The following is a 26,207-nucleotide window of genomic DNA, read 5'->3' on the forward strand; positions in this document are numbered from 1 at the left end:
CGGTTATGGAAAACAGACACCTGTCCTTGTCAGGGGGACAACAGGGGAACAGCAGTAAAGACCCCCAGCTCTGAAACCATCAGGACCGGGGTATGTGCCCTGAGGCAAGGCACTCAACCACCCTGGCTCAGTTTCCTCAGGTGAAGTGGGGACAATTAGTGTTTGCCTCAAATTGAAGTGAGGAGGATTAAGAGAGTTAATGCCGGGCAGGGCTTAGCTGGGAGCCCGGTGAGCATTCATATGTTACAGCTGTCACCATGACAAGCAGCACAGTAGCTAGGCAGCTAGCATCATCCTGCGGGCTGTTGGCCTGTTAGATGCAGCCCTGTCCATGACAGCGAAAAGGCCCTGAGGGCCTCGTGTTTGGCTTTCCAGCCCCAGGGCTCCGGGATACTCAGGACGGAGCTCTCCCGGAATCGCCTGCCTGCTCCCTCTCTTGCTGCTCAGGTGATGACAGGACACGGGTGCCTGACCAGCTGGCGCAGCCTCCCTGCTATCGGGCCACAGGAGCAGCTGCAGCAGTAACATCTGACCCTTAGTGACTGCCTCCACTTCCTCCCACTGCAGGGGCCCTGCTGCTGGGAAACCACACACCTTGAGCACAGGGCAAGAGAAGTGACAAGGGGCAATCGTCACCTAGCAGTGCTCCAGAGGACACTGTGCCAGAGGCTTTACCTGGCTATCATGTTCGTGTCTGGGCCAGCCCAGTGATGGAGATGCTTGAAGCCATGTGCAAAGGAGAAAATCGAGTCTCAGAGAACGGTACACATTTGTCTGCTGCTATCAGCTAATAAGGCAAGAGATCGGGGCCTGGCCTGGTCCTGGCTTTCCAGAAGTGGCTTCAAACCCTGACCTTGCCTGGCCCCAAGGTCCAAGCTCTTCTCCAGCCCCTCCCCCGCCTGGCTGCACTGTGAGGGTCCGAAGGGAGCAAGGAAATATCTGGAAAACACCATCGTTCCTCCCCTCTCCACTCCTGGGCCCTGAGCAGAGAGGGCGTTCCCTCCCTCGCCTGCCCCCGACCCTCTTACCTGGTGCAGCTGGCGGGTAGCCGCCTGCGGGCGGGGGGTAGCCTGGGTAGCTCATGGTGAGATCTGAAAGGAAAGAGGAAAGTGTGTTCAGGTTCTGCCGGGGGCTCTCACCAGTCTTACCGGAGAACAGTGTCAGCTGCGAGCTGGCCCTTGCAGGAGGAGCTGCATCAGGCCTGACCCATGGCGGGCAGCCCAGCTCACCCTGCACCTGCTGGGCCCCCGCCAGCAACAGCAACCGGGGGCATTATAGGATTCACCACCCATGAACCAGTGAGTTTCCCTGAAAACCCCTTTCACCCAAGCTCCATTCCCACTTCTGCTGACAAGGGATGCTGCACGTGTGAAGCTCTTCTCCCACCTCATTCTCAGGGGGGTCCAGGTCTATTTGCCTGTATCTTCTTTATCACCGTCCATCCAGCAACAGGGAAAGCCAGAGCCCCTATCTCCCTGTGCCCAACCTACAGACCCCAAGCTATACACAACAGCCTCCAAATTGGCTCTGCCCCAGACTACGGTTTTTGTTCTCCAACCTCTGGTTCACCAGGCAAGGGAACCAGGTATGGTATCATCATTCCTAGAAACAAGAAGAGACCTCAGGAGGGCTCATCTGATCCAGGATCTGGAATCAGGGCAAGTGAGGGAGCACAATCCTGTCCCTACAGATGGGGCAGATGGAGCTCAGAAAGGGTAAGTGACTTGCAGATCAGTAGTAAGGGAAGGAGAAAAGCCAGAACCTAGAGCTCTTACCTATTGGTGATGGTGGGAATCTGTTCTCACAAAGTCCCTCTCTGCCGTGTCTCATGTTAGCTGAACTGCCCAGGAGGGACACAGATCTGCCGTAACACCACACACTGTCAGGCAACCTGCCTACTCTTGCTAATCAGTGGCTGCTGCCGGTTTGAGAGGCACCCAACAACCAGTGAGAGTGAGGAAACCTATAGGCCCCCTTAACAATCACACCTGCTGACCCTAGGTTAGCTGCTCCTCCTCCCACACTGGGTCCCAAGCTAGCTCTCAAACTGCAGTGTGCATCAGAACCACCTGGAGGGCTTGTTAAACACATTGCTGGGCTCCACCCACAGGGTTTGAGTCAGGAGAACCAGAATTTGCATTTCTAACTAGTTCCCAGGTGATTCTAATGGTCCAAGGACACCCCACACACACACATTTTGAGAAACACCGCTCTAGACGCTGTTATCCACCTACAAGGTTCTGGCTGCCTTTCACAGCTACACCGGCGAACCAGGAGTGCTGTTTCCAAGGGAGCTGAAGGGCTTCCTCAAGGTGCCACTGGTCCCCATGCGGGGGGGGGGGGGGGGGGTCTGGGTTCTCAGCTCTGTGGGCATGGTAATTTGTTTGAGTCAGTGGGTCCCACTGGTGACTGCAATGGGAGGCCAGATGATGGCCTAGTGACCTTGGAGAGAGCTAGAATTGGCGACCTGTGGTGTGGGCCAAAGGCCCTTTCCCAAACACGCTGTCATGTGGTGACTGAGGTCCCTAGTGGTGCTTTCAGCCTGACCCATCTGCCAGAACCCTCAGACTTCACTGGTGAGGAGACACCCTGGGGAGGCGAATGATGGATGGGCCAGGAACTTTCTGACGGAAGAAAGAGAAACCAGCCCTCAGAAAAACAGGGGGAGCTGCAGTTGTGTTCCTGACACCTTTGTCTCTGGAGACCACCTCCCAGGGGAGTGAGCCCAAAGGCCCATCCACAGTTGGATGGAAGAACAAAACAAAAAAGCTGGATACTACCCTGTTCCATATGCCAAAATAAAACTTCAGCCAGACCAAAGTTTAAGCATAAGAAGTAGCCCTTATCCCCAAAGATAAAATTAAATTTCTGCATAAGAAACAAGTAACAAAAACAACATAAAGACAAGGGAAGTGACAAATTTAGGAAAAATGTTTTATGATAAGAAAAAGACCAATAACCTTTATAGAAACTCAAATGATGCAAACAATTACAGAAAAGGAACTACAGATATTCACCCTCACTAATATGCTGACTTGCCAGTTAAAAATAGAGATGTAGAAATTAAACATGACACACGCTTTGACTCAGAAGCTCTACTTCTGGAAGTCTGTTTCCCAGACACACTAAACTGCGGCATCTGCCACAACAGCAAGAAGGAACCCCCAAATATGCACCAGCAAGAGGCTGGTTAAGTAAATCAAACAGATCCACACAAGGGATACTCCGTAGCTTTTTTAGAAATAGCCAGCTCTATAAGTGGTGATTTGAAATGATCACCATTATTAATCAAGGTGTAGTGCTGTGTGTATGCTAAGCTAACTTCATTTAAAAAAAAGAAAATGTACAAATTTAGTGATGTACACACACACACACACACACCCATCCCTGGAATGTTAAACAAGAAACTGGGTAACACTGGTTGCCTCTGGAGGGGAAAACTGGAATAGAAATGAAGCTCACTTTATATTTGCATTTCTTGCCACATGCATGTATGCCAATTAAAAAAAAAACTTTAAAAAAGGCCCAATTCAGGTGGGGATTTCTGAGCTCACTTGAGGCCGTGCTGTTCTTCCAAGATTTGAATAACTCACACAGGGTCCATTCAGTGCAAGGCAGCCCGGCTCTGAGCCTGGGGTTGGCATTATTATATAAATATACCATGGGACTCGGACCTGAAGGGACTGCTAAGGTTCTCGGCCTGGGGCAGGACCGCAGGCCAGCCTCAGCCCGCTCACAGGGTGATGGTGCTCATTCCCAGAGTTCCCTGACGACGCCCCCAGGCCCCCCATCTTCACCTCTCCCCAAAAGGCCACCTCCAGGCTTCCCCTCTTCTGAAAGAACAGTCTCATTTTTCTCCCACCATTTCCTGCCTGAAATAGCTTCGCGGCTGCGACCCACTCCGTTCTCCTTCTGAGCTCTCTTGGGAACCAAAGGCCCCAGGGGTGATTGGAGGGCACAGGGCAGTAGCTGCGCCCCTCCCCCCCCACCTCCCCGATGGGTAACACTTGGGTGTTCTGGACAATGGAAACAGGATGCCGATTCCTGTTAAATTTCTCTCTTCCATTCTGCCCATCGTCCCTCTAGCCTACTGAGATCTCCTGCCATCCTGACCAACATCAAGCATCTTAGCACTCTCTCTCAGCTTTCTTTTATATCCACCGATTGGGAAAGCATGGCATTTGCATTCTTCCAGGCGACCGATACAGAAAGAGCACTCCTGAACTGTCGCTGCCGACCGCTTCCCAGCCTGTCGTCAGCCCACCCAGGACCACACGGGCACAGGCGTTCAACCAGCTACCAGGCCACCTAACGCTACCACAGCCTGTTTTCTCATCTTGTTCACAACAGTCCAAAGAGGGCCTCCATCAAAGGAGAATACTAACACGTCACCCCGGGCCTAGAGCCCTCCAGCTTATCCGTCTAATAATCCCCAGGAGAAAAGCAAAGGCAGCCGGAGAGCCTGGTTCAACCTTCGGATGCCCTAGTGCCCACCTTGGCCCTTCCCAACGACCACATGTCCCAGATCAGCACGCAACTCTGACTCCCAACATCTATAGTCTTCCTCGCTTCTTTGAAAATTAAGAAATCTGCTCATGGCCCAGTCTTTGGGTAACTCTGGCCTCCACTGTTTCTCAAAAGAGGCCAGCAGCAGGGCCCGCTGTCCTTGGCGAAGTCGGCCTGGCACGCTGGGGTGCCATATACTGATTCAGAGGGGAGCTCGGGCAGGGCTTGGGGGGCAGGGCCTCATCTTCCCCTCCCAACTCTGTCCAACCCTCACTCTTCACGACAGAAGGGAACCCCCTGGGTTATAATCCCACAGATCTGCTTTCTCTGTGGCATCTACGAATATCACACCTTCTGTGATGACCAATGCCTTCCTCCTACTTCTGCCCTTTAAGAAAGAAAAAAGGTGCCTGGGTGGGATGCTTCACACAGTGGACAGGCCGGGATTCTGACAGGCTGGGCACATCCCCGTTCCATGTTGGCTCTGGTCAGAGCACTCTGTGTTGGGACTCCCTGGAGAGGGCCTCCAAGTGCCGCAGGCAGCTGGTCTCTTCGGGGACTGCTCCAGTTCCTAGAAACCAGCCTGCAGGGAACTTCCGGCCTCTGGTCCTGCTTCTCTTGGGGCACGATGCAGCACAAATACCACCCTTCCTTCCTCACTGGGACCACCTACCTGCACCTGTACGCCTGATTTCATCCAGCTGTGGCCCTCTCTGGCTAAACTGGTGCTTCTCAAACTTCAGTCTGCAAAACAATCACCTGCTGGACTTGTTTTAACCCAGATTGTTGGGTCCTGCCCCCATAGTCTCTGCAAGGGTAGGTTTGAGACTTGCCCAAACATGCTGATGCTCCTTGACTCTGGACTACACTTTCTGTAGCACTGCTTCACCACGCGTGAGAATCTCCTGGACAGCTTGCTAAAAATGCCAAGGCATGGGCCTCCCTGGTGGCGCAAGTGGTTGAGAGTCCGCCTGCCGATGCAGGGGATACGGGTTCGTGCCCCGGTCTGGGAGGATCCCATATGCCGCGGAGCGGCTGGGCCCGTGAGCCATGGCCGCTGAGCCTGCGCGTCCAGAGCCTGCGCGTCCGGAGCCTGTGCTCCGCAACGGGGGAGGCCGCAACAGTGAGAGGCCCGCATACCGCAAAAAAAAAAAAAAAAATGCCAAGGCTTTGGCCCCAATCATTCTGGGCCCTTCAATCTGGAAAGGGTCCAGGAATCTGAAATATAAACAAGCATCCCGTTCCCATCTCCACAGATTCTTTTTTTTTTTTTTTAATTTTTTTTTTTTTTGGCTCTGTTGGGTCTTCATTGCTGTGCGCAGGCTTTCTCTAGTTGCGTTGAGCGGGGGCTACTCTTCCTTGAGATGCGTGGGCTTCTCATTGTGGTGGCTTCTCTTGTTGTGGAGCACGGGCTCTAGGCAGGCAGGCTTCAGTAGTTGTGGCTCGCTGGCTCTAGAGCGCAGGCTCAGTAGTTGTGGCGCACAGGCTTGGATGCTCCACAGCATGTGGGATCTTCCCGGACCAGGGCTCAAACCCATGTCTCCTGCATTGGCAGGCGGATTCTTAACCACTGCACCACCAGGGAAGTCCTGCAGAAGTTCTGATGTAACTGATTCTGTGCTCCACACTCTAGGAAACAAACTTTCCTTTAAGGTACTTCGACACTTTCTAGCTTATTCTATCTAGCCTTTATTCCCAGCAGTAAGCTCTGAGGATAAACACCAAAACTGGGCATCCCAGGATCCCATGAGACCAAGCCTCAGTTTGCTAGGTGAATGTTGAAAGCATACAGCAGGTACATAGGGGGCTTCTCAGGGACTGTAAAGTGGCCTGTTCCCTAAAACTGTGTACATGTACACAAGAACACCATTCAATTTCAAGGGCTCCACAAAGGCCCTAGCCAGAGTCCCAAACACAGGAATCTAGAAATTGTTGTGTTGGGAGAAGAGGCAAAATCACCCAGAACAAGAGGCACCTCACTACCCTGACCTAGCCACACCCCCCCATAATGGGGAATCTTCTTGTTCCCCCACCCCCACAGTGGGACATGGCAATAAGGGCTGGGCGATGCACTATGCACATCTTCTGGTGTCCTGCCTCACTTCCAGGGACATGGAGGAAAAAGGATGCTGGCAGGGCCATGCCTCACACAAGGATATAGCACTGTCCTCCTCAGAGGGCCAGGTGGGGACACAGCTTACAGCGGGCTAACACTGAGAGAAGGCAGAGACCTGGACGCATCTCCCAGGGCTAGAAGTTGCACGGCCGTGAGACCTCCCGCCCCAGTGCCCAGCAGCAAACCAAGAGGGTCTGGACTAGGGTGGACGCTTTCGTGGGATGACCCCTCCACTGGCCTTCCCAGTCTGGGGGCTAGAGTATTTATTTGTGCTAGTTTTTTAACATTAAATCCTCAATCTGTTTTTATGAGAAAATTTAAATGCAGAGTTTAAACCATGCAGCTCAGATGATCCTTGTTGATTTCTTTTTAAAAATAAAAGGAAGAGAAGACAAGCTACAGAATGGAAGAAAATGTTTAAAACAACACATCTGATAAAGGACTGTTATCCAAAATACAGAAAGAACTCTTAAAAACTCAACAATAAAGTACACCTGAAACTAACACCACATTGTAAATCAACTATACTTCAATTAAAAAGAAAAAAAAAAAGAAAACTCAATTAAAAAATGGCAAAAGACCTGAACAGATATTTTGCCAAAGAATACATACAGATGGCAAAAAAGCATATGAAAAGATGCTCAACGTCATACATCCTTAGGGAACTGCAAATTAAAATAACAATGAAATACTACTACACACCTATTAGAATGGCCAAAATCCAAAACACTGATGACACCAAATGCTGATGAGGATGTGAAGAAACAGGAACTCATTCATTGCTGGTGGAAATGCAAAATGGTACAGCCACTTTGGAAGGCAGTTTGGCAGGTTCTTACAAACTAAACATACTTATTCTTAGCATATGATCCAGCAACAGCACTCCTTGGTATTCACCCAAAGGAACTGAAGACACACATGGACACAAAAACCTGTACATGGATATTTATAGTTGTTTTCTTCATAACTGCCAAAACTTGGAAGCAACCAAAATGCCTTCAAAAGGTGAATGGATAAATAAACTGTGGTACATCCAGACCATGGAATATTATTCAGCAGTGAAAGAAATGAGCTATGGGCTTCCCTGGTGGCAGAGTGGTTGAGAATCCGCCTGCCGATGCAGGGGACGCGGGTTCGTGCCCCAGTCCGGGAAGATCCCACGTGCCGGGGAGCGGCTGGGCCTGTGAGCCATGGCCACTGAGCCTGCGCGTCCGGAGCCTGTGCTCCGCAATGGGAGAGGCCACAACAGTGAGAGGCCCGTGTATTGCAGAAAAAAAAAAAAAAAAGAAATGAGCTATCAAGCCACGAAAAGACAGGGAGGAACCTTAAATGCATATTATTAAGTGAAAGAAGCCAGTCTGAAAAGGCTATGTACTGCACGATTCCAACTATATGTCATTCTAGAAGAGGTAAAACTGGAGAAGTTAAAAAGATCAGTGATTGGGCTTCCCTGGTGGTGCAGTGGTTAAGAATCCGCCTGCCAATGCAGGGGACACGGGTTCAAGCCCTGGTCCGGGAAGATCCCACATGCCGCGGAGCAACTAAGCCCGTGCGCCACAACTACTGAGCCTGCGCTCTAGAGCCCGCGAGCCACAACTACTGAAGCCCGTGTGCCACAACTACTGAAGCCCGCACGCCTAGAGCCTGTGCTCTGCAAGAAGAGAAGCCACTGCAATGAGAAGCCTGCGCCCTGCGACGAAGAGTAGCCCCCGCTCATTGCAACTAGAGAAAGCCCGCGTGCAGCAGTGAAGACCCAATGCAGCCAAAAATTAAATAAATGAATAAATAAATAATTTTTTAAAAAAAATCAGTGATTACCAGGAGTTAGGGGGAGGAAGGGATGAATAGGCAGAGCACAAAGGATTTTTAAGACTGAAGCTATTCTGTACGACACTAACATGGTGGACACATTAGTCAAAACCCATAGGATGTACCACACTAAGACTGGACCGTAATGTAAACTATGGACTTTGGGTGATAATGCTGTGTCAATATAGGTTCATCAATTGTAACTCTGATGTGGGGTGATGATAGTGGCGGAGGTGGTGCTGTGAACTGCTGATTCAACTGCTGAACAGCTGGTGCTGTGAACTGATTTATTTTTTAGAGCTGCTCTAAAAAATAAATCACATTTAAAAATAAAAAATAAAAGGAATACAAACACATTGTAGGGAAATTCAAATGGAACAGAAAGGCACAAAGAAACAAAATTCATTCTCCCCTCTAATCCCCTACTCAAAGGTCACCACTGAGCAGTTTCCAAAGTATAATTCAAGACAAAACACACACACACATACACACAAATGTAAATGCATATATGTATGTATATATATACAGTTTATGTATGTTCGTGTATACATATATGTATAATTTTTAAAAAAACAAGGAAGAAATTTGCTTATCTGCAAACTCTCCTTGCTCCAGTACAAAGCTAGGTTTGGGCAGGCTAAGGTGTAACCGGTCAGCCACATGCCTTCCTGGCCCACCTCCAGTACCTGGCTGCTGGGAGATGAAGGGTTAGCCAGCCCTGAGCCGGTCTGAGCAGCTCCTGACCGCCATACACGGCCCATCTCTCCAGGGTCACTGCTGGGAGGCAACAACCCAGAGCAGGGTGCGAATGGGGCCCAAAGCAAGACTATTTAAGGTAGTCAGTTCCAAGAATGTTAATATGGAAAAGGGCCCCGACCAGTGACCTGGAGCCAGGCCCTCACCTCCCCAGACCTAGGGTGTGACAGGGAGCTTCACCTCTTGGGGCTCTTCCTAGTTGGATTTTAGGACTCCTGAAGAGGACACCTCTTCAGGTTTTCACCCCAATCCTAGATTTACAGACTTCCTAAATGCCTACGCTGGAAGGAAACTTGAAGATTATCTAGTTTCTAACCACCTTGGTTTTGGAGCCAAAATATGCCAGGGACACCGCTTACTCAAGTCACAAACACATGGGGAGAGGGTCCAAGGTTGAACTCAGCCTGCTGGGAGCAAAGCCTGCCTGCTTTTCCCTAAGAGGGTCATACTGCAAAACCTGTGACCATTTCAACCTGGGCTGGGCTGGCTTGTTTGGTGGTCCCAACCGGTCCTGCCATTGGTGACCTACTTTAAGACCCCTCCTCCAAGGACAGTGCAATGACTGCTTTGAACTGTGGTCAGCCAAGGACATTCCTCATGGCCAGGAGGTTCTAGAAACCCTCAGGTGCCTCGGCTCCCACCACCTCCCTCTCCCCATACCTACAGGGACAGGAGGAGAGAAGCCTGGCACAGCCCAAGCTCTGCCACACACAGTCCTTCAAAGTCGTGCTCAGGCCTAGCCTGGACTCCCTTCTCCAGCTCAGCCTTGCCAAGCAAAAACAGGCAGCATGATGTAGAGCTCAGTGCTTCCTGAACTGTGTTCCCCAACACCAACTTACATCTTATGAGTTGAGAATTTACCAGGTGCCCAGTTAAAAGAGAGAAAGAGATTAGTTGTCCAAAAACTTTGGAAAATGCTGCCTACTACATCCCCTTCCGGAAAAGTGCCAATACTTAATAGCATAATAAAGGCTCTGAGAAGTCCTGTAACAAAGGTGCCTGCTTAACTTTTTCCCTCAATTTCCCAAACTTACTAGGCAATAATAATAGTTAACATTTATCGAATACTTATTACGTACTAGGCACTGTGTTAAGTGCTATACATGGAATAGAACTTTACAACAACTCTATAAGACAAATACTAAGATTATGATCTCTGTATTAGAGATAAGAAAACTGAGGTATGGAGAGATTATACAAGTTGCCCTACGTTATGGCCAGTAAATGGTAAGCCAGGATTCAAACCCAAGCAGTCAGGCTCCAAAGCTCAGGACTTTTACCCCTACGCTATATTTCCTCACAGAGCCCACCGGCCCCAGACACTAGTATTTCAAAGACCAAAACTTTAAAAACACTGGTTGATGGAATACAACAGAATTAGGAAGCAGGACACCAGGTTTCACCGTGATCCCGAGTATTTCACTAAAGGCAGTCTAGGGTGGTGGGAGGAACATGAACTCTGAAGCCAGACGGCCCAGGTTCAAATCCCAGTTCTGCTCCCTAAGAGGTGTGTGGTCTTGGGCAGGTTATTTAATCTTTCTGGGCTTCAGTTTTCCACATCTGTTCAATGTAGATAGTAATAGTTTAACATCAAATATGTTCTCATGATATCATTTAACCTTTCATTGTATCAGTTTCCCCAACATAAAATAGCAAACAGGATTAGAGGGTCCCAGAGGGCCCTGGGCCATTTGATAATACACAGGATGAGAAATGTGGGAGCAGGGAGGGGACAGGGTGGAGAGCTGGGGGTCAGAACAGTGTGAAGAAGGGCAGAGGACAGGAGCAGTAAAGTCAGCTGGTTCCTTCTCCCACACCAAGCCCAGTGCAGCAGCAGATCCTGGATGGGAATGGCTGTGTTGGATTTTCCAATCTCCCCGAGGAGAAACCACCAACAGGAAACTGGCAATGTTTTCTTTCCATCCCTGCTGCAGGCCTGGGTACCCTGGAGGCTTGGTCCAAGCTCCAGGAAAAAAAGGGGGTGGGAGGGATGGAGGAGGAAGCACCTTTGCAAAGGCCTTTGGAAAAGAAACCTGCCCGGGAGCAGGGCCTCAGCCTGCACAAAGCTCCAGCCCTGCCAGCACCCAGGAGCCTGCTGTCAGCATGTCCACTCTGGGCCCGGCCCTGACAGAAACCATTTTCTCTGCTCTCAGTTGCCTTTCCAGACCAGGTCGTGGGAATTGCGAAGGAGTGAGGAGGGAGCGAGGCAGGAGGGAACACTTTCATGGAAAAGTACCTGCAGGCAGACAGGGAGATTCACAGGAGGTCTCTCTACTAACTCCTCCACGGCACAGCCCTGGCAAACCTGAGTCACTCCAGCTCATCGGGAGAGTCCCCTGTGACAGGTGCCCATACCAAACAGGCTTCCAGAAGAGCCAACGCTTAGCCAAATGCCAACCCCGATTCAGGATTTCTGAGGAGTCGAAAGCGGCCACAGAGGAAGCAGGTGAACCCAGGTATGGTGGTCAGTATCTGGCTGACAACCAGGCCCAGGACATGACGGGGGCTCAGGCTGCGGTCCTTGTAGTCGCCAAGGTTCTTGTGACAGACGCAGTGGCAGTGAAAGAAAAATCCCCCCACCTAAGTCCAAGGTGTGGCCAGGACCTAAGGAAATACCCCCTTCCCCAAATACCCCTTTCCCCTTCCCCAAATACGGAAACCGTGGTTTGTTTCTAAGTGCAGCTCAGGCTGGGGGAGGCAGGTCTGTGTCTGTCAGTTTCACCACTTCCGCATGGGGAAGCTGCTGGCAATGACACCACCTGATCAGAAGGCGCTCCTCAGGACTAGCGGATGTAAATCAAGCACAAGTCCCAGAGTACTAGAGGCCTCCTGGCTGTCCCAGACTTAGCGCTCGAGTCCCTCCATTTCCTACAAATTGCAACCCAAGCGCTGTTCCTCCAGGATCGCCTGGGCCCACAGGGGTGCACCTCACTCCAAGCTCGGTGGCAGGTACTGTCTGCACAATGAACCCGTCAGAAGCTCAGCTGGAAAGGAACTTGGGGAGCTCCTTCTCTGAACCCCTCCCTCGTCTGGGTGGGGAAGGGGAGGCTGGGTGGCTCATCCAGGTTACACAGCCTAAGCATCACCGACACTGGGTCTCATAACATCCAATCCCAGGTCCTCTGTAGGATCTTCTACCACCTCCAATTACTCTCTTTCCCACACTCTAAACCAGTGCCCCCATCTTTGCACAACCGACGCTCCCCCATCAAGAGCTCTGTCGTATGAATTTTATCCATGGCCCATACAGCCTTGATAGAATCTTCTAACACTGCTGCAGGGCAACCAGGGAGAAACACAGGGTCCAATGACAATGGTTCCAATTCTAGCTCTACCACTTGCTGGCCGTTTGACCTTGGGCAGGTTGCTTAACCTCTTTGAGCCTTTCTCCTTAAAAGTGGGGAAAGTACATTCATCTTACTGTGTGGTGGTGAGGGTCTGATGCACCGATACACGCATATAAAGCCATCCATCATGTAGCTTATTAGCATAGAGTAGGTGCTCAGTTAATTTTAACTTACTCCCTAAGGAGCATTAGCTTGGTAGGTAGGGTCTGGGTCCTAACTTCACCACTTGCTGTGTGACATTCACAGGACAACTTAACCTCTCTGAACCTCCAAGCTGTCTGCCCACCTACCTTGAAGTTACTGTGAGGACTGAACGAAGTAAGAACAGGGAAGACCTTTGTAATATAGGGAGAGTTTTCTCCACTCTGTGACCAATTCAGCCAGTGTTGTACCCTCCCAAGTGGTCAAAGAGGACAGGCTCTGATGTTTGGAGAGGGGAAAAAGGGTCATCAAAGATCCCAGACAGACACCCAAACTTATTCAGTGTCTACCAGGTGTCTAGCCCACACAATGAGGGCAGTACCTAACCAGTCGTTACGGTCATGGGTGCTTCAAGACAATTTTGAGAAAGGGAAAGGGGAGAGGGGAGGGCTTTTCAAAGCCAACGATCAAGGCACCATCAGGTTCCTTGTAGGTCTGTCAAAAATATTCCCAACAGACAGTCTGCACTCTGATCCCCCAGAACTGGTGACTATGTTGCCCTACATGACAAAGGGGCTTTGCAGATGTGATCAAGGTTACCAACCTTGAGATGGGGAGTATATCCTAGATTATCCAGGTGGACCCATGAGTCCTTTCCTTGCTATGTTAAGGATGAAAGGAAAGGATGAGGAGAAATAAAGATGAAAAGAAAGAGATAAAAAGCTTGAGAGGGATTCCATCCATGCACGAAGGGCGCCAGGAGCCAAAGAATGCAGACGGCCTCTAGAAGCTAGAAAAGACAAGGAAACGGATTCTCCTCTAGAGCTTCCAGAACAGATATAACCCTGCCAACAAACACCAGGAGACCCGTGAGACAAAACCATATGACGGTAAAGTCGTGTGCTAAAATGGGGCAGCCGCAAACAGTAGGGCAGTTCCTCAAAAAATTAAACCTATGACCTAGCAATTCCACTTCTGCATATGTACCCAAAAGAACTGAAAGCAGGACCCAAACATATTGGTACACCAGTGTTCACAGAAGTTATTATTCACAGCGGCCAAAATGTGGAAACAACCCAAATGTCCATCAACAGATGAATGGATAAGCAAAATGCAGTATATACATAACAGAAGAGTATTTGGCCTTAAAAAGGAAGGAAACTCTGACACAGGCTAGAATATGGATGAATCTTGAGGTCATTATGCTGAGTGAAATAAGCCAGTCAAACGATAAATACTCTACGAGTCCACTTCTATGAGGCACCTGGAGTAGTCCGATTCATAGACAGAAAATAGAATGGTGGTGCTGAGGGCCAGGGGGAGGGCAGAGTGGAGTGGGGGGTTAGTGTTTAATGGGGACACAGTTTCAGTTTGGGAAGATAAAAAGCTCTGGAGATGGATGGTGTGACAGTTACACAATAATATGAATGTACTTAATGCCACCAAACCGCAGACCGAAAAATGGTTAAAATGGTATTAAAAAAAAAAAGCTGTGTGGTTTTAAGCCACTAAATATGGATAATTTGCTACAGCAGCAATAGAAAGCAAGTACATACAGTGACCACCGCTTCTCTCCTTCCCTCCGGATCTTTCCATGGTATCCTCTTTGAAAAGCCTCTCTTTGTATAAGAGACCAGTGCACAAGTCTATCTCAGTCAGCAAGAGAAGCAATAAACGAAGACCACAGAAAAAACCATTCCACCGAGAAGGGAGGGACCAGGTGCTCACGTCTCCTACGTGTCTGGAAATAAGAGCTCACTCAGTAAAGCTTTGCTTGCTTGTATTATTATCAGTCAACAAAGTCACCATGGTGAGACCCAGGGCTTGTGAGTGGGTTCCCTATGGCCGGCCAGGCACACCCAGCCAGCAATGCAAATGCTCTTGGGAGGGAAAAGGTGGGCAGTGTGATGTTCCGGTTGGTGGGGCAATCACACCCAGCCAGCCAAAACCAAGCAACTGGGACACCAGAGATCATTCTGCCCTAGAGATGACTCAGTTCATTCCCGCCCACCCGACCTCGGCTCCTATTTCACAAGTGGAGAAACTGACAACCAGAAGGTGGAAGTGACAGGCCAAGGTGACACAGCAAGATCCTCCCAGGGCTGGCTCAGGACCCGCCCACTTCCTGCTCCCAAGCCAAGGGCCCACTGTCCAAAAGGCAGGACCCAAGCCAATTGGGGAGTTTTCACAGCACCTTCAGAGGGAGGTTCAGGTTTTGTTGAGCCTGAAGCCTATATAATTTTAGGGGCCCTTTTAAGACCCTGGATGCAGAACACTTTCTTGCAAATTCTACAAAACCATATGACTTTGTGAATTCACTGCCAGGGCCTCTCCCACAGCCTTGCAAAGGCCACACGCAAGTGACTGGGGGGTGGGGGGGGCTTGAACCTGAAGGTTAAGTTTCATCAGCTTCACACTAGTTCCACCTCTGGGCTCAGAGAGACACCCAGTGCTGGGCTAGACTTCCCGGAGCACAGGAGGGAAAAACAAAAGTTCTGACCTGCACCAGGCTTTCCCTCTAGCTGGGGAGATAAACACAAAAGAGCAATCACAGGAAAATACCCACAAAATGTTTAAGAGCCTCTCCCAGGCAGAATGGATACGGCTGAGAATCAGGAAAGGGCTCTGAGAGCAGAGAGGAGGGAGGAGAGGAGGGAGGAGAGGTGGGAGGCGTGGTGTCTAGGAAAGCGGCTTCTCTCTGATGGGTGGGCCTTGGCAAACCCAAGGCTCCCCCGGGCATCTCTCCCTCATCTGTTAAACAAACGAGTGAGCCTACGAGGGATCCGTGGTTGTCAATTTGTGCTGCCCAGGACCTGGGGCTCCCTGGAGGTTTTGTAGTTCACAAACATTTATTTTGTTGTGGGGAGGGGAGGGGTGAGGCCACAAAATAGACTCTCCAACTTAAATTTTGTTTTAAATGGAAAAACAGGAAACCTGGCAACAAGGGTCCTACATTCCCACGTGGTGGCACACAGCTAGGGCTGCAGCAGCTGCCCCTTCATCCAGGATGCCTGTTTCGGCTGCCCACTGTCCCCACCAGGGCTGTCCCTGCAGGTACCCATATTTGTAATGAAAGGAACAAATGTTTATCCAGGGCCTTGCCAGGTAAGAGATGGGGAGAGGGATGGTGCACAAGACTAAAGACCTAAAGGCAGCAGGGAGTCCCTGGGCCTCTACAGTCCTGGGGCCTGTTCAAATGCCTTTGGAAAGGCCCAGTCAGTCCCTTCAAACCTAGAAGACCTGAGACAGTATATACTCCAGCTCCTAGAAGCCCCCAGGAAACCTCTCCTTCAAATAGCACTTATCAAGGGCTGCTCTTCTGATGGTGACCAAGTCCCCAGCCAGTCTTGTTCAACTGGAAGCTGAAAAGAAAACCCCGTCAGAATCTGCAGATCACACTGGAGGAGAAGATGCTCTTTCAGATCTCAGGTGGGGCTGATCACTGTGCAGGTGGGATGCTAAAGCCTGCCAACCCGCCCTGGGCTGTGCCATGGCAAGAAAATGGAAGGTCCCTGGAGGTCTCCGTGTGATGGGAAGAATGCAGGAAATGCATGTCTGTAGCTCAGTCAAGCCAATACCTCAGCACTTTCCATCTTCAGAACTTCTGCTCAAACAGTCCCTCTACCTGGTCTGTCCTCCTGTCTCCTTTGTGCCTTCCTTAAGCCTAAGTCAATTCTGGCTTTCCTTTAAGCCAGATGGAGCCCCGCTTCTTTCAGGAAGCCCACCCTGATCTCTCCACCCACAACGATGATCTCCCTTTCTGGAACTTACCAGCACTTGGCCTAAAATGTTTTCTATGTCTTCTTAGTGCTCTAATAATACTCCCCCTTTTCCAGTACCTATGACAGGTATTAATACATATATTACCTCATTATATATCACCTCATTAACCTTAGAAACGATCCTGCAAGAGAGGTATTATCACCTCAAGGGAACTAAGGCTCAGGGATAATTTTTGACAAGCAAGGATCACACACCAGACTAGTGCCCGAGGCAGAATTACTTTTTCTAGGCCTCCCAGTGAGAAAGTCAGTGCCCGGGCTATAGGACAGGCCTCTCCTCTCCTCCTCCACTGGACAGTATGGGGCAGGGCACAGCAAGGTCCCTGACACACACCAACAGGACACCAGTGTACCCTGATTCATCTCTTTCACACCCTGGTGGCACCTGTCCCAATGACCTCTTCGGTCAGAGCTTCTGGTACAGAGGGTCCAGGAATTCTGGGGGCAGAAAGGACTGATCTAAGATACTCCCTTTCTCCCTCCCACGACAAGGTAGAACCTCAAGTTATGTGAGAGGGCGTATGAACATCCCTGACTCTGCTGGGGCACTGCCTCATCTCTGAGGTGTGGGTCACAGATGCCATCAGGCCCCAGGAGCAAGCCAGGGAGCCCCAAGGCCGCATTCCACCAACCCTGACAGTCCTTTCCCAGGCACTGAACAAAAAGCCCACAGAAAGTGCTGTTAAACATTCAACTCCTCACCCACACCCATGAATCAGGAATAGCTGGAGCCCATGTCAATCATTAGCCAGACAGTGCCTCAGACTCTGCCCTCCGAGGGCTGGCACCCGGGGCGGCCCAGCCTGGAGAAGCTCCGGGCAAAGCAGGCTGGAAAGTGGCCACGGACCAGTGTCCAGGCCTGACCAAGGGGTTGAACTTGAGCAAGCAGGCTCAGAAAGACACATCTTAGAAATAAAGCCAGGCCTTCCTTGGTGGTGCAGTGGTTAAGAATCCGCCTGCCAATGCAGGGGACACGGGTTTGAGGCCTGGTCCGGGAAGATGCCACATGCCGCGGAGCAACTAAGCCTATGCGCCACAACTACTGAGCCTGAGCTCTAGACCCCGCAAGCCACAACTACGGAGCCCGCATGCCACAACTACTGAAGCCTACGCTCCTAGAGCCCGTGCTCTGCAACAAGAGAAGCCACCGCGGTGGGAAGCCCGCGCACCGCAACGAGGAGTAGCCCCCGCTCGCTGCAACTAGAGAAAGCCTGCGCGCAAAAACGAAGATCCAATGCAGCCAAAAATAATAAATAAATAAAATACATAAAAATTATTTTTAAAAAATAAAAAAAATAAAGCCAATTCCCAGCGTGCTGGCATTTGGATTACACAGGAATCCTACGATATCAGGGCTGGAAGGGGCCTTCAGGAGATTCTTTGACTCAACCAGCTTGTTTTACTGAGGTGGGAGCCGAGGCCTAGAGATCAAGGCCCGCCTGGGCTCTCAGGATCGGCTGGGACAGGACAAAGACTCAAATCATGTTTCTCGACCTCCCGGCCGATGCATCGCGGCCCAGGCTGGCTCCCCTCCACTCAGGCTTCTGGGCGCCATTCCACCTTCCTGGGCTGGAGAATGGACTTGGAAATGTAAAGGCTACCCCGGGGAAGACAGAATGAGAATGACTCTGCTGCCTCCTAATACAGCCCCATATCGTCAAGCCACAGAGAAAGCATCCTCTGCCCAGGGACGCCTCTGTGACACTGCTTCTCCCCAGGTTCACTGCCATGAGTTAACAAGAGCAGAGAGCAGGGGTTGGCAGCCACTCGTTTTGATCTTTCCAGGGTATCAGGAGCCGCGCTGACCAACAGCTCAACTCAGTTCAGGGTTCAAATGGCCTCTGTCCCCAAGCTCTCCCAGAAATAGACACTGATGTGTCACACCTGGAGTTGATGAAGGTAAGTCGGGAGAAGGAAGCACAGTAAGACTCTCTCCATCCCAAAGTTGGGTCTTGGAGAGACACCCGCCCCCGCATCCCGAGGGGCCTCTAAGATCAGGAGGTGACTCCAAGCGGCAGAACGAATGGCTGCCAGACCTGACTGTTGGGAATGGCCTGGAAGCAGCGAGACCCTCAGAGCATGAGCAAAGTAGCAGCAGCAACTTGCCTGTTTAGTCACCAGCCCTCAGGATCGGAGGCTGCCACCCCCTGCACTGCCTGCTGGGCTTGCCCTGTCACAAGATACCATTCCTACTTCCTAACCCGAGGAAGGCTGGCCTAGCCAGTGGCAAAACCGACAAGCACAGGAGTAGTTTCAGACTGAGGACACCAGTGGGTGGTGTTCCAGAAACTTCAGTCGTCGCCCCCCTCAACCATCTGCCCCCTCTTGCTTCCATGCACTACCTGCAGCCTGGCACGTGGCAGTCCCAAATAAGGACTACGTTTCCAAGCCTCCCTGGCAGCAAGGCAGGGCCCTGTCAGGGAGTCAGCTGTCCTGGGCCTCGCAGGTAAGGGAAGCACCCAGAGCAGCACTGCCCAAGTGTGGTCCCCAGACTGGCCGCATCAGCACAACCTGGGTGCCTGTCAGAAAGGAAATTTCTCGGGCCTCACCATAGACCCCCTAAATCAGAACCTTTAGGGGTGGGGCCCAGGAATCTGTGTTTTAACAAACCTTCCCAGTTATTCTTAAACATGCTCAAGGTTGAAAACCAAAGCCCTGGAGAATGCTGGGAGCAACTTTTCATAAGGAGCCTCGTGCCTGGACAACCTCATGGAACAGACACTTATTAACTCTGGACTCCAATTTCTGGAGATAGAGAAACTCCTCTCTTAAATCATGGCCAAACCTGAATCCTAATGCAAGTGGGTGGGGAAGAGGAAGGAAGAGGAATGATGAGAAACTTAACCCAGACAGCAGAAATCAGGAAAGAAACAACATCCAAGTATAGTAAATAATAAACAGAAAACAAGACACAAGAAATAAAATCAAGACTATCTGGTATGCAAACAGTCTGAATTCTCTACCAAAGACAGAAATGACCAAATTCAGTTTGTTGCTATTATCACTGCCTTCTGCCATGTCCCCCAACCCCAGTCACATGCTGATTACAAGAGAAACACTTTTTTTTTTAAATGAGAAAGAAAAGTTAAAAATTAAGGCAAAGGGCCTCCCTGGTGGCGCAAGTGGTTGAGAGTCCGCCTGCCGATGCAGGGGATACGGGTTCGTGCCCCGGTCTGGGAGGATCCCATATGCCGCGGAGCGGCTGGGCCCGTGAGCCATGGCCGCTGAGCCTGCGCGTCCGGAGCCTGCGCGTCCGGAGCCTGTGCTCCGCAACGGGGGAGGCCACAACAGTGAGAGGCCCGCATACCGCAAAAAAAAAAAAAAAAATTAAGGCAAAGACATAGTAGGTAAACACAAAGAAAAACCAGAAGTGGAAATATTAATATTAAAAACATGTCGAGGACTTTCCAATAATCCTGCCTCTGCAAACTGAGGGTTATTTCCAACCATTTCTCAGCCATCTGGAAACACAAGACTTGGAAAACTACTCCCTAGGAATCCATGGTACAACAGGGTTTAGGCCATTCTAGTCCCTTGAAATAGTTTATGTGACTTAAAACACAAGCATAGAAACGAGTGTAAAACTTGTGGCCCAAGTCTTTATACCTGACATTTGGCCCTGGGACATTTTTGTGTACTGTTTTGTCATATCCCTTGGGGAACAGAGAAAGTACGTCTTGCCACTTCAGGAGGAAGGAAATGTAATTGCGAGTCACAGCCGTCCACCTCCTTGGACCTAAGGGATGTGGGGGAACCAAACACAAAGGCAGAGGAGCGGTACTCAGGCCCATCCCTGGGCATTGCAGACAGATCTCCTTTTACCCATCCCTCCTAAAACCTGGCTATCATGGGGGCCACTGGGACAGGCAAGGAGGGGGAGCTCACAGTAATCCTGACTCAGAAGCAAGCAGGGGCAGCCTGATTACTACCTACTCTGCATGAGTCTGAGTGGAAACTAAAGGATGTGGCTTACCCCCTCCCTGACTGACACCTGCCTCCAAATTTCTGAGCCTTTCACTTACTGTCCTATAAAATGCACTTAGTTACTAATTTTAGGACTGGAAAGAAGAAGGAATTCTCCCAGATTCTTGGCGATATATGCTCCTAAAAGAGTTAATACAGAATTTAAGGCCTAAGGCCAAAGGCCAAAAGCATTGAATAAGCAACAAAAGACAAAAGGTACAATCCACAAAGGTAAGCTTGATAAACCTGTATACACCAAACATGAATGCCAAATTCATAAATCCAAGACAAATATAAGTTGAGCTTGACTCAAAAAAAAGATTCAATAAGCAGGGATGCAGAGGGCAAACCTCAAGATCACAGATATATCTGAAGTCTGTATCCCACAGAGAGTACACGTCCATGAAACCTTTTCACATTTATTGTGCAGCTGGCCACAAAGAAAATCTTAATACAGTCCAACAAGAGATTTTGCTGAGAACATTCACTCAATAAAACTAGCAGTCAACATTAAAATATGACCATACCCCCCATAAAACTTACTCAAAAATTCAAGACGCTGCCTTCTAAAAAATCCTTGGATCAAAACTGATCTACAGAGTACTAGAAAGCAATGGAAAGGTGAGCATTTCATACAAAGGCCCACTGGCTAGAGTTGTACCCGGAGGAAAATGTTGAGCTTTATATACTTTTTTAATTAAAATAAAAGACTAAAAATAAATGAACCAATTTAGACATTAAAAGTAGAGTAACAAAATAAGCCAGAAGTAAAAAGAAATGAGTAACAATAAAGGTTGAAATGAATGACCAACAAACAGAAAAAAAAAAGTAGGAATAAAAAAAATTATTTACAAATAATTTCCAAATTATATGACACATATTTTATGACATATATATATATATATATATATATATATATATATATCTCCAGCATACCCAATTAGAATCCTATTCTTAATATCTAATGAAGACATTCTACATCACAAGGCCTGTAACCTGTCCCTGATTTGGAAAACTTAATATCATAAAAATGTGAATTCTTCCTTATAAATAAAACATTCAGTGACATTCCAAACAGGATTTTATAGATTGTTTACTCCAACACCATTTCAAACTATAAAAACAGTCAACTGTCTCCATACCCAGCAATGGGGGAAAGGTTGAATAAATTATTTTACATCTGTACTACAGAACAGGCAGGGGACAACCTAGGGTGGGTAGGGGTGGCCTCTGCTTTTGTGCTCCCAGCACAGTGCTAGGCAAACAGTGGATACTCACTAACACTGAGTTCAATAGAAATATCCCTTGTCACCCGCTTCCTAAAATAGCATGACCTTTTAGGTGGACACAGCAAGCTGATGTCTGCTATCACCAGCCCCCCACATACACACCCTTTTCCCCCAGGGATGCCACTCCCCAGGCTTAATCTGCCATATACTCCCTCTGGCTCCCTGTTATCAGCCTCTGAGTTTCTCCCTGTCCCTCACACTGTCCTCTAAGCCAGTCTCTCCCCACGCTACAGGTGTAAGAGGCTGGGGGCTCCTGACTTCCCTCTCAGTTTCAGGAATGATTCCTCCCCCTTTTTTTCTGCTAAGGCAGTGGGACCTTCAGGAGCAAAAGCCCCTGGAAGACTAGACACTCAGAGATCACAGAACCAGGAGTCAGCTACCTGCCATCTGCACACTCCACCCCCAGCTTCAAGATTCCCTGCAGGAACACAACCAAGATATCAACACTGCCATTACCACCCCCTAACTGATCTCAAACCCCTTTTTCAAACATCATCTCACCAGATTGTGCAAACTACCACGTGAGGTAGGCATTTTACCACCCAGAACTCTGGGACTCTGTGTGGCTATGTGGCTTGTCCCAGGATACCAAGCATGGATGAGAACTCTGTCTCCTCACCCCTCCATTGGCCTCATCTGTTACTTTCTCACATCAGGAGCAAAGTCAGCTGTGGTTCAAGTCACTGTTCATGCTGCACTGTCAGGATTCTCCCAAATACAAACCACCACGTGACATCAGACCTTTATTTCATGGGGTACCGGGCTCAGGGTCAGTAGGCTTAATATGGTATGGTTTCAGGGTTATTAGAAAGCGCCATGAATTTCATAACTCCTTTTAAAAATGCAAATTCCCAACGAGGAGACTTTGGTTTCTTCATTTCCCCTAAGAGCTTTTCTATTTAGGTAGCCCTCAGATTCCTGATGTTCTGCAGGCAATGGGCTCACAGGGTGCTGAGGAGAAAAACTCAGAGAAACCTGAGTCTGTCTGCTTGGCTGTGATTGTAAAATACACCTATACACAGAATCTTCCTCCAGTGGTCCCCATGGGAGAAGTATCAGGGACTGCTTCAGGCTTAGTGGGAGGGAGAAGACGGCAGCTGAGAAGAGGAAGGAGCAGCAAGGAAGGGGAGCTCCACAAAGACCCTGGGTCCTCTGAACATCCAGCACTCGGCACAGATTTCATTTCTACATTCACCTCCTGCCCACACAGGGTTTCCCCCCACCCCCAGTGAATTCCCAAGAAAAACCCACACTCACCTATTCTGGCTCAATTCTCACTCCTACCACCTCAAACTACCCATCCTCCCAAAATCACGTGGCCAAGGCATCACTGATGGATCTTAGGTGCAGCAGTCCAGGATGAGCCCTGACTACCATCCTTGCCCTGGAGACATAAAGGAGTCCAAGGGGACTCCCACTTGGCCTCTCAGCCAGTTCCTAGGCCCACCTCTCAGTCTGGACTCACTTCCATCTCACTCTCCCAAGTTGTTGGGGTTTTTTGGCCTATCCAAATGCAGCTTCCAAAGTCAACTAGTTTAAGAACAGGGAAACCTTACTTCCCTGGCCTGCCTCTTTCACTTAGCTAATGTCTACTGAGTACCGACATTCGGCAAGGTCCCTTCTGGATGCTGTGAGACCAAGAGATGAGTGAGAAATACCCCCCCACCCTCCAGACACAAAGGACGGGGCAGAGAGAAGATTTGTGGCCATATAATTATTACTCCAAGGCGAGTTTTGAGAAGTGATGCCAAAGGAGTGGAGGAGGGCTGCATGGGCTCACAGCATGTCTTGTCCCTTCCTCCTCCAGGCACCTGGATGGCTCCCTGGAGGGTGGTGAATAACAGGCAGAACTGGGGGAAGGAGGGCAGAACAGCATGAGCTAAGACAGAGGAACAGGTCAGAAGGAGAGTAATTCAACTCGGACCTTCAGGGCAAGAAGGGAGTGATAGCTATTGTTACTATTACTGTGGACTCTTACAGATGATTACTCATGCGCCAGGCCCTGCTGTAAGCTTTATGTCTATCCTGGGACACAGGGGTATGGTGCACCAGTCACCACCTGTTCAGATCAGTGCCTGAGCTGTATGGTTGTTAAGTATATTAACTCATTTAATCCTCACAATAACCCTGTGAGGTAGGTATTATTATTACCCTCCACTTTAAAGATGAGGAAATGAAGCCATAGAGACTAGTAAGAGGCGAGATTCGGGAGCGATGCAGGAGCCCGAGGTAGTGAGCACCCCACGCCAGGGCAACAAATAGCCCTGGCACCTCACCTGGCCTCTCCTGTCAGGGAACACCTGGTAGCATGAAGAGTGCCTTGAGGGAAGGGGCCCTGTTAATCCTCCTGGAATCCCCAACAACTGACTGAAACAAGGAAGGAATGGAGGAGCATAATGAGAGCCTGCGGGGGTGAGCAAGACAGCACGCCCTACCTGTCCAGCTCCTGGACTCAGCCTGGCACTGCCCTGTAAATTTTTGTCCCTGCCGTGGGGCAGGGCAGAGGCTCACCCCTCACAGGGCCACTCCATGCCCAGGTCAAAGCAGCAGGAAGCAAAGTGAAGGCAGGGAGGGAAGACAGAGCGGCGGGCTACCAGATACCCCAGGTCTGTCCTAAAACACCCAATCTCCGAAGAAAGGTCACTGATTAGAGGGGCAGGGACAGAAATGTGCCAGGCAAACTGTTCCCAGCTTGGGCTAGAACTGTCTAGCTTAGCTTCTCCTCCCCAAAGTCTCAAGCTGATGAACTGCACAACTCTCCTTTAAGCCAACAGATGCGTTTCTACCTTTTTAAATCTTCAGGGGACTGGGTAGAGCCCAGCGGGAGGTAAGTCAAGAATCCCTCCCTGAAACTGTAGCTCAAGGTTGAAATGGGGGAAAGGCAGAGAAGGTAAACACACAGGTGAACACAGCACCTGGGATAGATCCCGCATTCTCTCAAATAGAGTGCCTTACAAATCAACTCCAACTGGCAGAATTTCCGTCTTTCCAGTTCCGGAGGAAAGTTCCTGAAGGCAGCCTCCTCTGCTAGCTCTCCTCAACATAAGCCCTTCCCAGAAGGGTACACACACTCCCGAGAACTCAGCGGGGTCTGAGGGGCCGTGGCCACCGGCCATCCCCACACCAGCCAGTCGCCTTCTTGTCGCAGGTTCACCCGGTCCCAATCCGGCACAGGCCCTGAGCCCCAGACTCCGGCGGAGCAGCACAATCACGTGGCCCTGGCCACTGGGGGCCCCGCCTGTGCACCCCCCACCCCACAGGGAGGGCTCCCCACCGTTGACCGAGCTGGGCAGCCAGGCCGACTCAGTCCGTCCGGGACCAGCCCGACACCCGCCCCCTTACGGTTACACGCCGTGTAACCAGGAAGCCGCAGGGCCGGACCGGGAGGGGGCGAGGAACAGTCCGGGGCCTTCCGGCGGGGGCCGCGTAACCCTGCCGCCGCCCCGTCCCTTGCCCCCAGCAGGCCGGGGAACCCTCACTTACCTAGCCACTGGCAACCGGGGTGGGGGACCGCGAGGGGCGAACGGGGACGCGGGCAGCAGCGGCTCTCTCTGCTGGCGTCCCAGGCGCGGCACCTCGGACCAGCCTCGAGTTATGTCCCACTCCCGCTCTCCGGGCTCGCTGGGCACTCGTGAGCTGCTCAGCAGTCAGGGAGAGTCTGGAGGAGGAGCGGCTGGGCGGAAAACTCCCCTCTCGCGCCGCCCCAACGCGCCCCGGGGCGGAGCCGCGTGCGCCACGGCGGGGCGGGCCCTAGGGGCGCGGTCTGCGCGCGGCCCCGCCCCCAGGTTAGGGCGTGCTGGGGCCGCAGGCTGCGAGCATCCTCCCCGAGCAGGGGAAGGAAGCTGCAGGGCCTTCCATCGCGGGAGGAGGATACAGCAGGCGCCTGGAGGTAGGCGAGGAGCCCGTTCTCCCCACCACCTACCGCGACCGGTCCTGCCCTGTGCCGCACTCGTGTGGAGGGGATTTACCCAAGCCCCCTCCAGCCCAGTGTACCTTACTTAGTGACTGTGTACATTAAAAAGGTGACCCTCTCTACGTTAAAAAGGTGACATAACAGTATGGAAATGGAGATGGGGGTGGGAGAGTAGCTTTATAGTGCAGAAACCGAGACCAAATACCTTAGCCAGATGATCAAGGTCAACATCAAGAATGTTAAATCAACAGTGATAGTATGTACCGATTGTGGTCTTCCTCACAAGTATACATAATCACAGTTTAATCGTGAGAAAAACATGAGACAAATCCCAGTTCAGGGATATTTTACGGAAAACTTGACCAGTACTCCTCAAAATTGTCAAGGGCATCAAAACCAAGGAAAGTCTGAGACACACACTGTCACAGCCAAGAGAAGCCTTTGGAGATGCGAAAACTAAATGTAACGTGGTATCCTGGATGGGATCCTGGAAAAAGGGCATTAGCTAAAAACTAAGGACATCTGAATAAAGTATGGAGTTTAATTAATAATAATGCATCAATATTGGCTCATTCATTGTAGTAA

At 50.3% G+C, this 26,207-nt stretch overlaps 1 protein-coding gene across 1 annotated transcript in view; it reads right to left on the reverse strand.

Annotated features, from left to right (window-relative positions):
* ANXA11 (annexin A11) overlaps positions 1–25,378 on the reverse strand; it is a 41,243-nt gene extending 15,865 nt beyond the window's left edge. The window contains exons 1-2 of the mRNA XM_060111457.1: positions 25,193–25,378; positions 1,029–1,091 (exon numbers count right to left, since the gene is read on the reverse strand). Coding sequence (XP_059967440.1) covers positions 1,029–1,083 — 55 coding nt within the window. The 5' untranslated portion in view covers positions 1,084–1,091; positions 25,193–25,378. The remainder of the gene's footprint in view (positions 1–1,028; positions 1,092–25,192) is intronic.
* Between the last annotated feature and the right edge of the window lie 829 nt (positions 25,379–26,207).

Source organism: Mesoplodon densirostris, chromosome 1 (genome assembly GCF_025265405.1).
Source record: "Mesoplodon densirostris isolate mMesDen1 chromosome 1, mMesDen1 primary haplotype, whole genome shotgun sequence".
NCBI classification, from domain to species: Eukaryota; Metazoa; Chordata; class Mammalia; order Artiodactyla; family Ziphiidae; genus Mesoplodon; species Mesoplodon densirostris.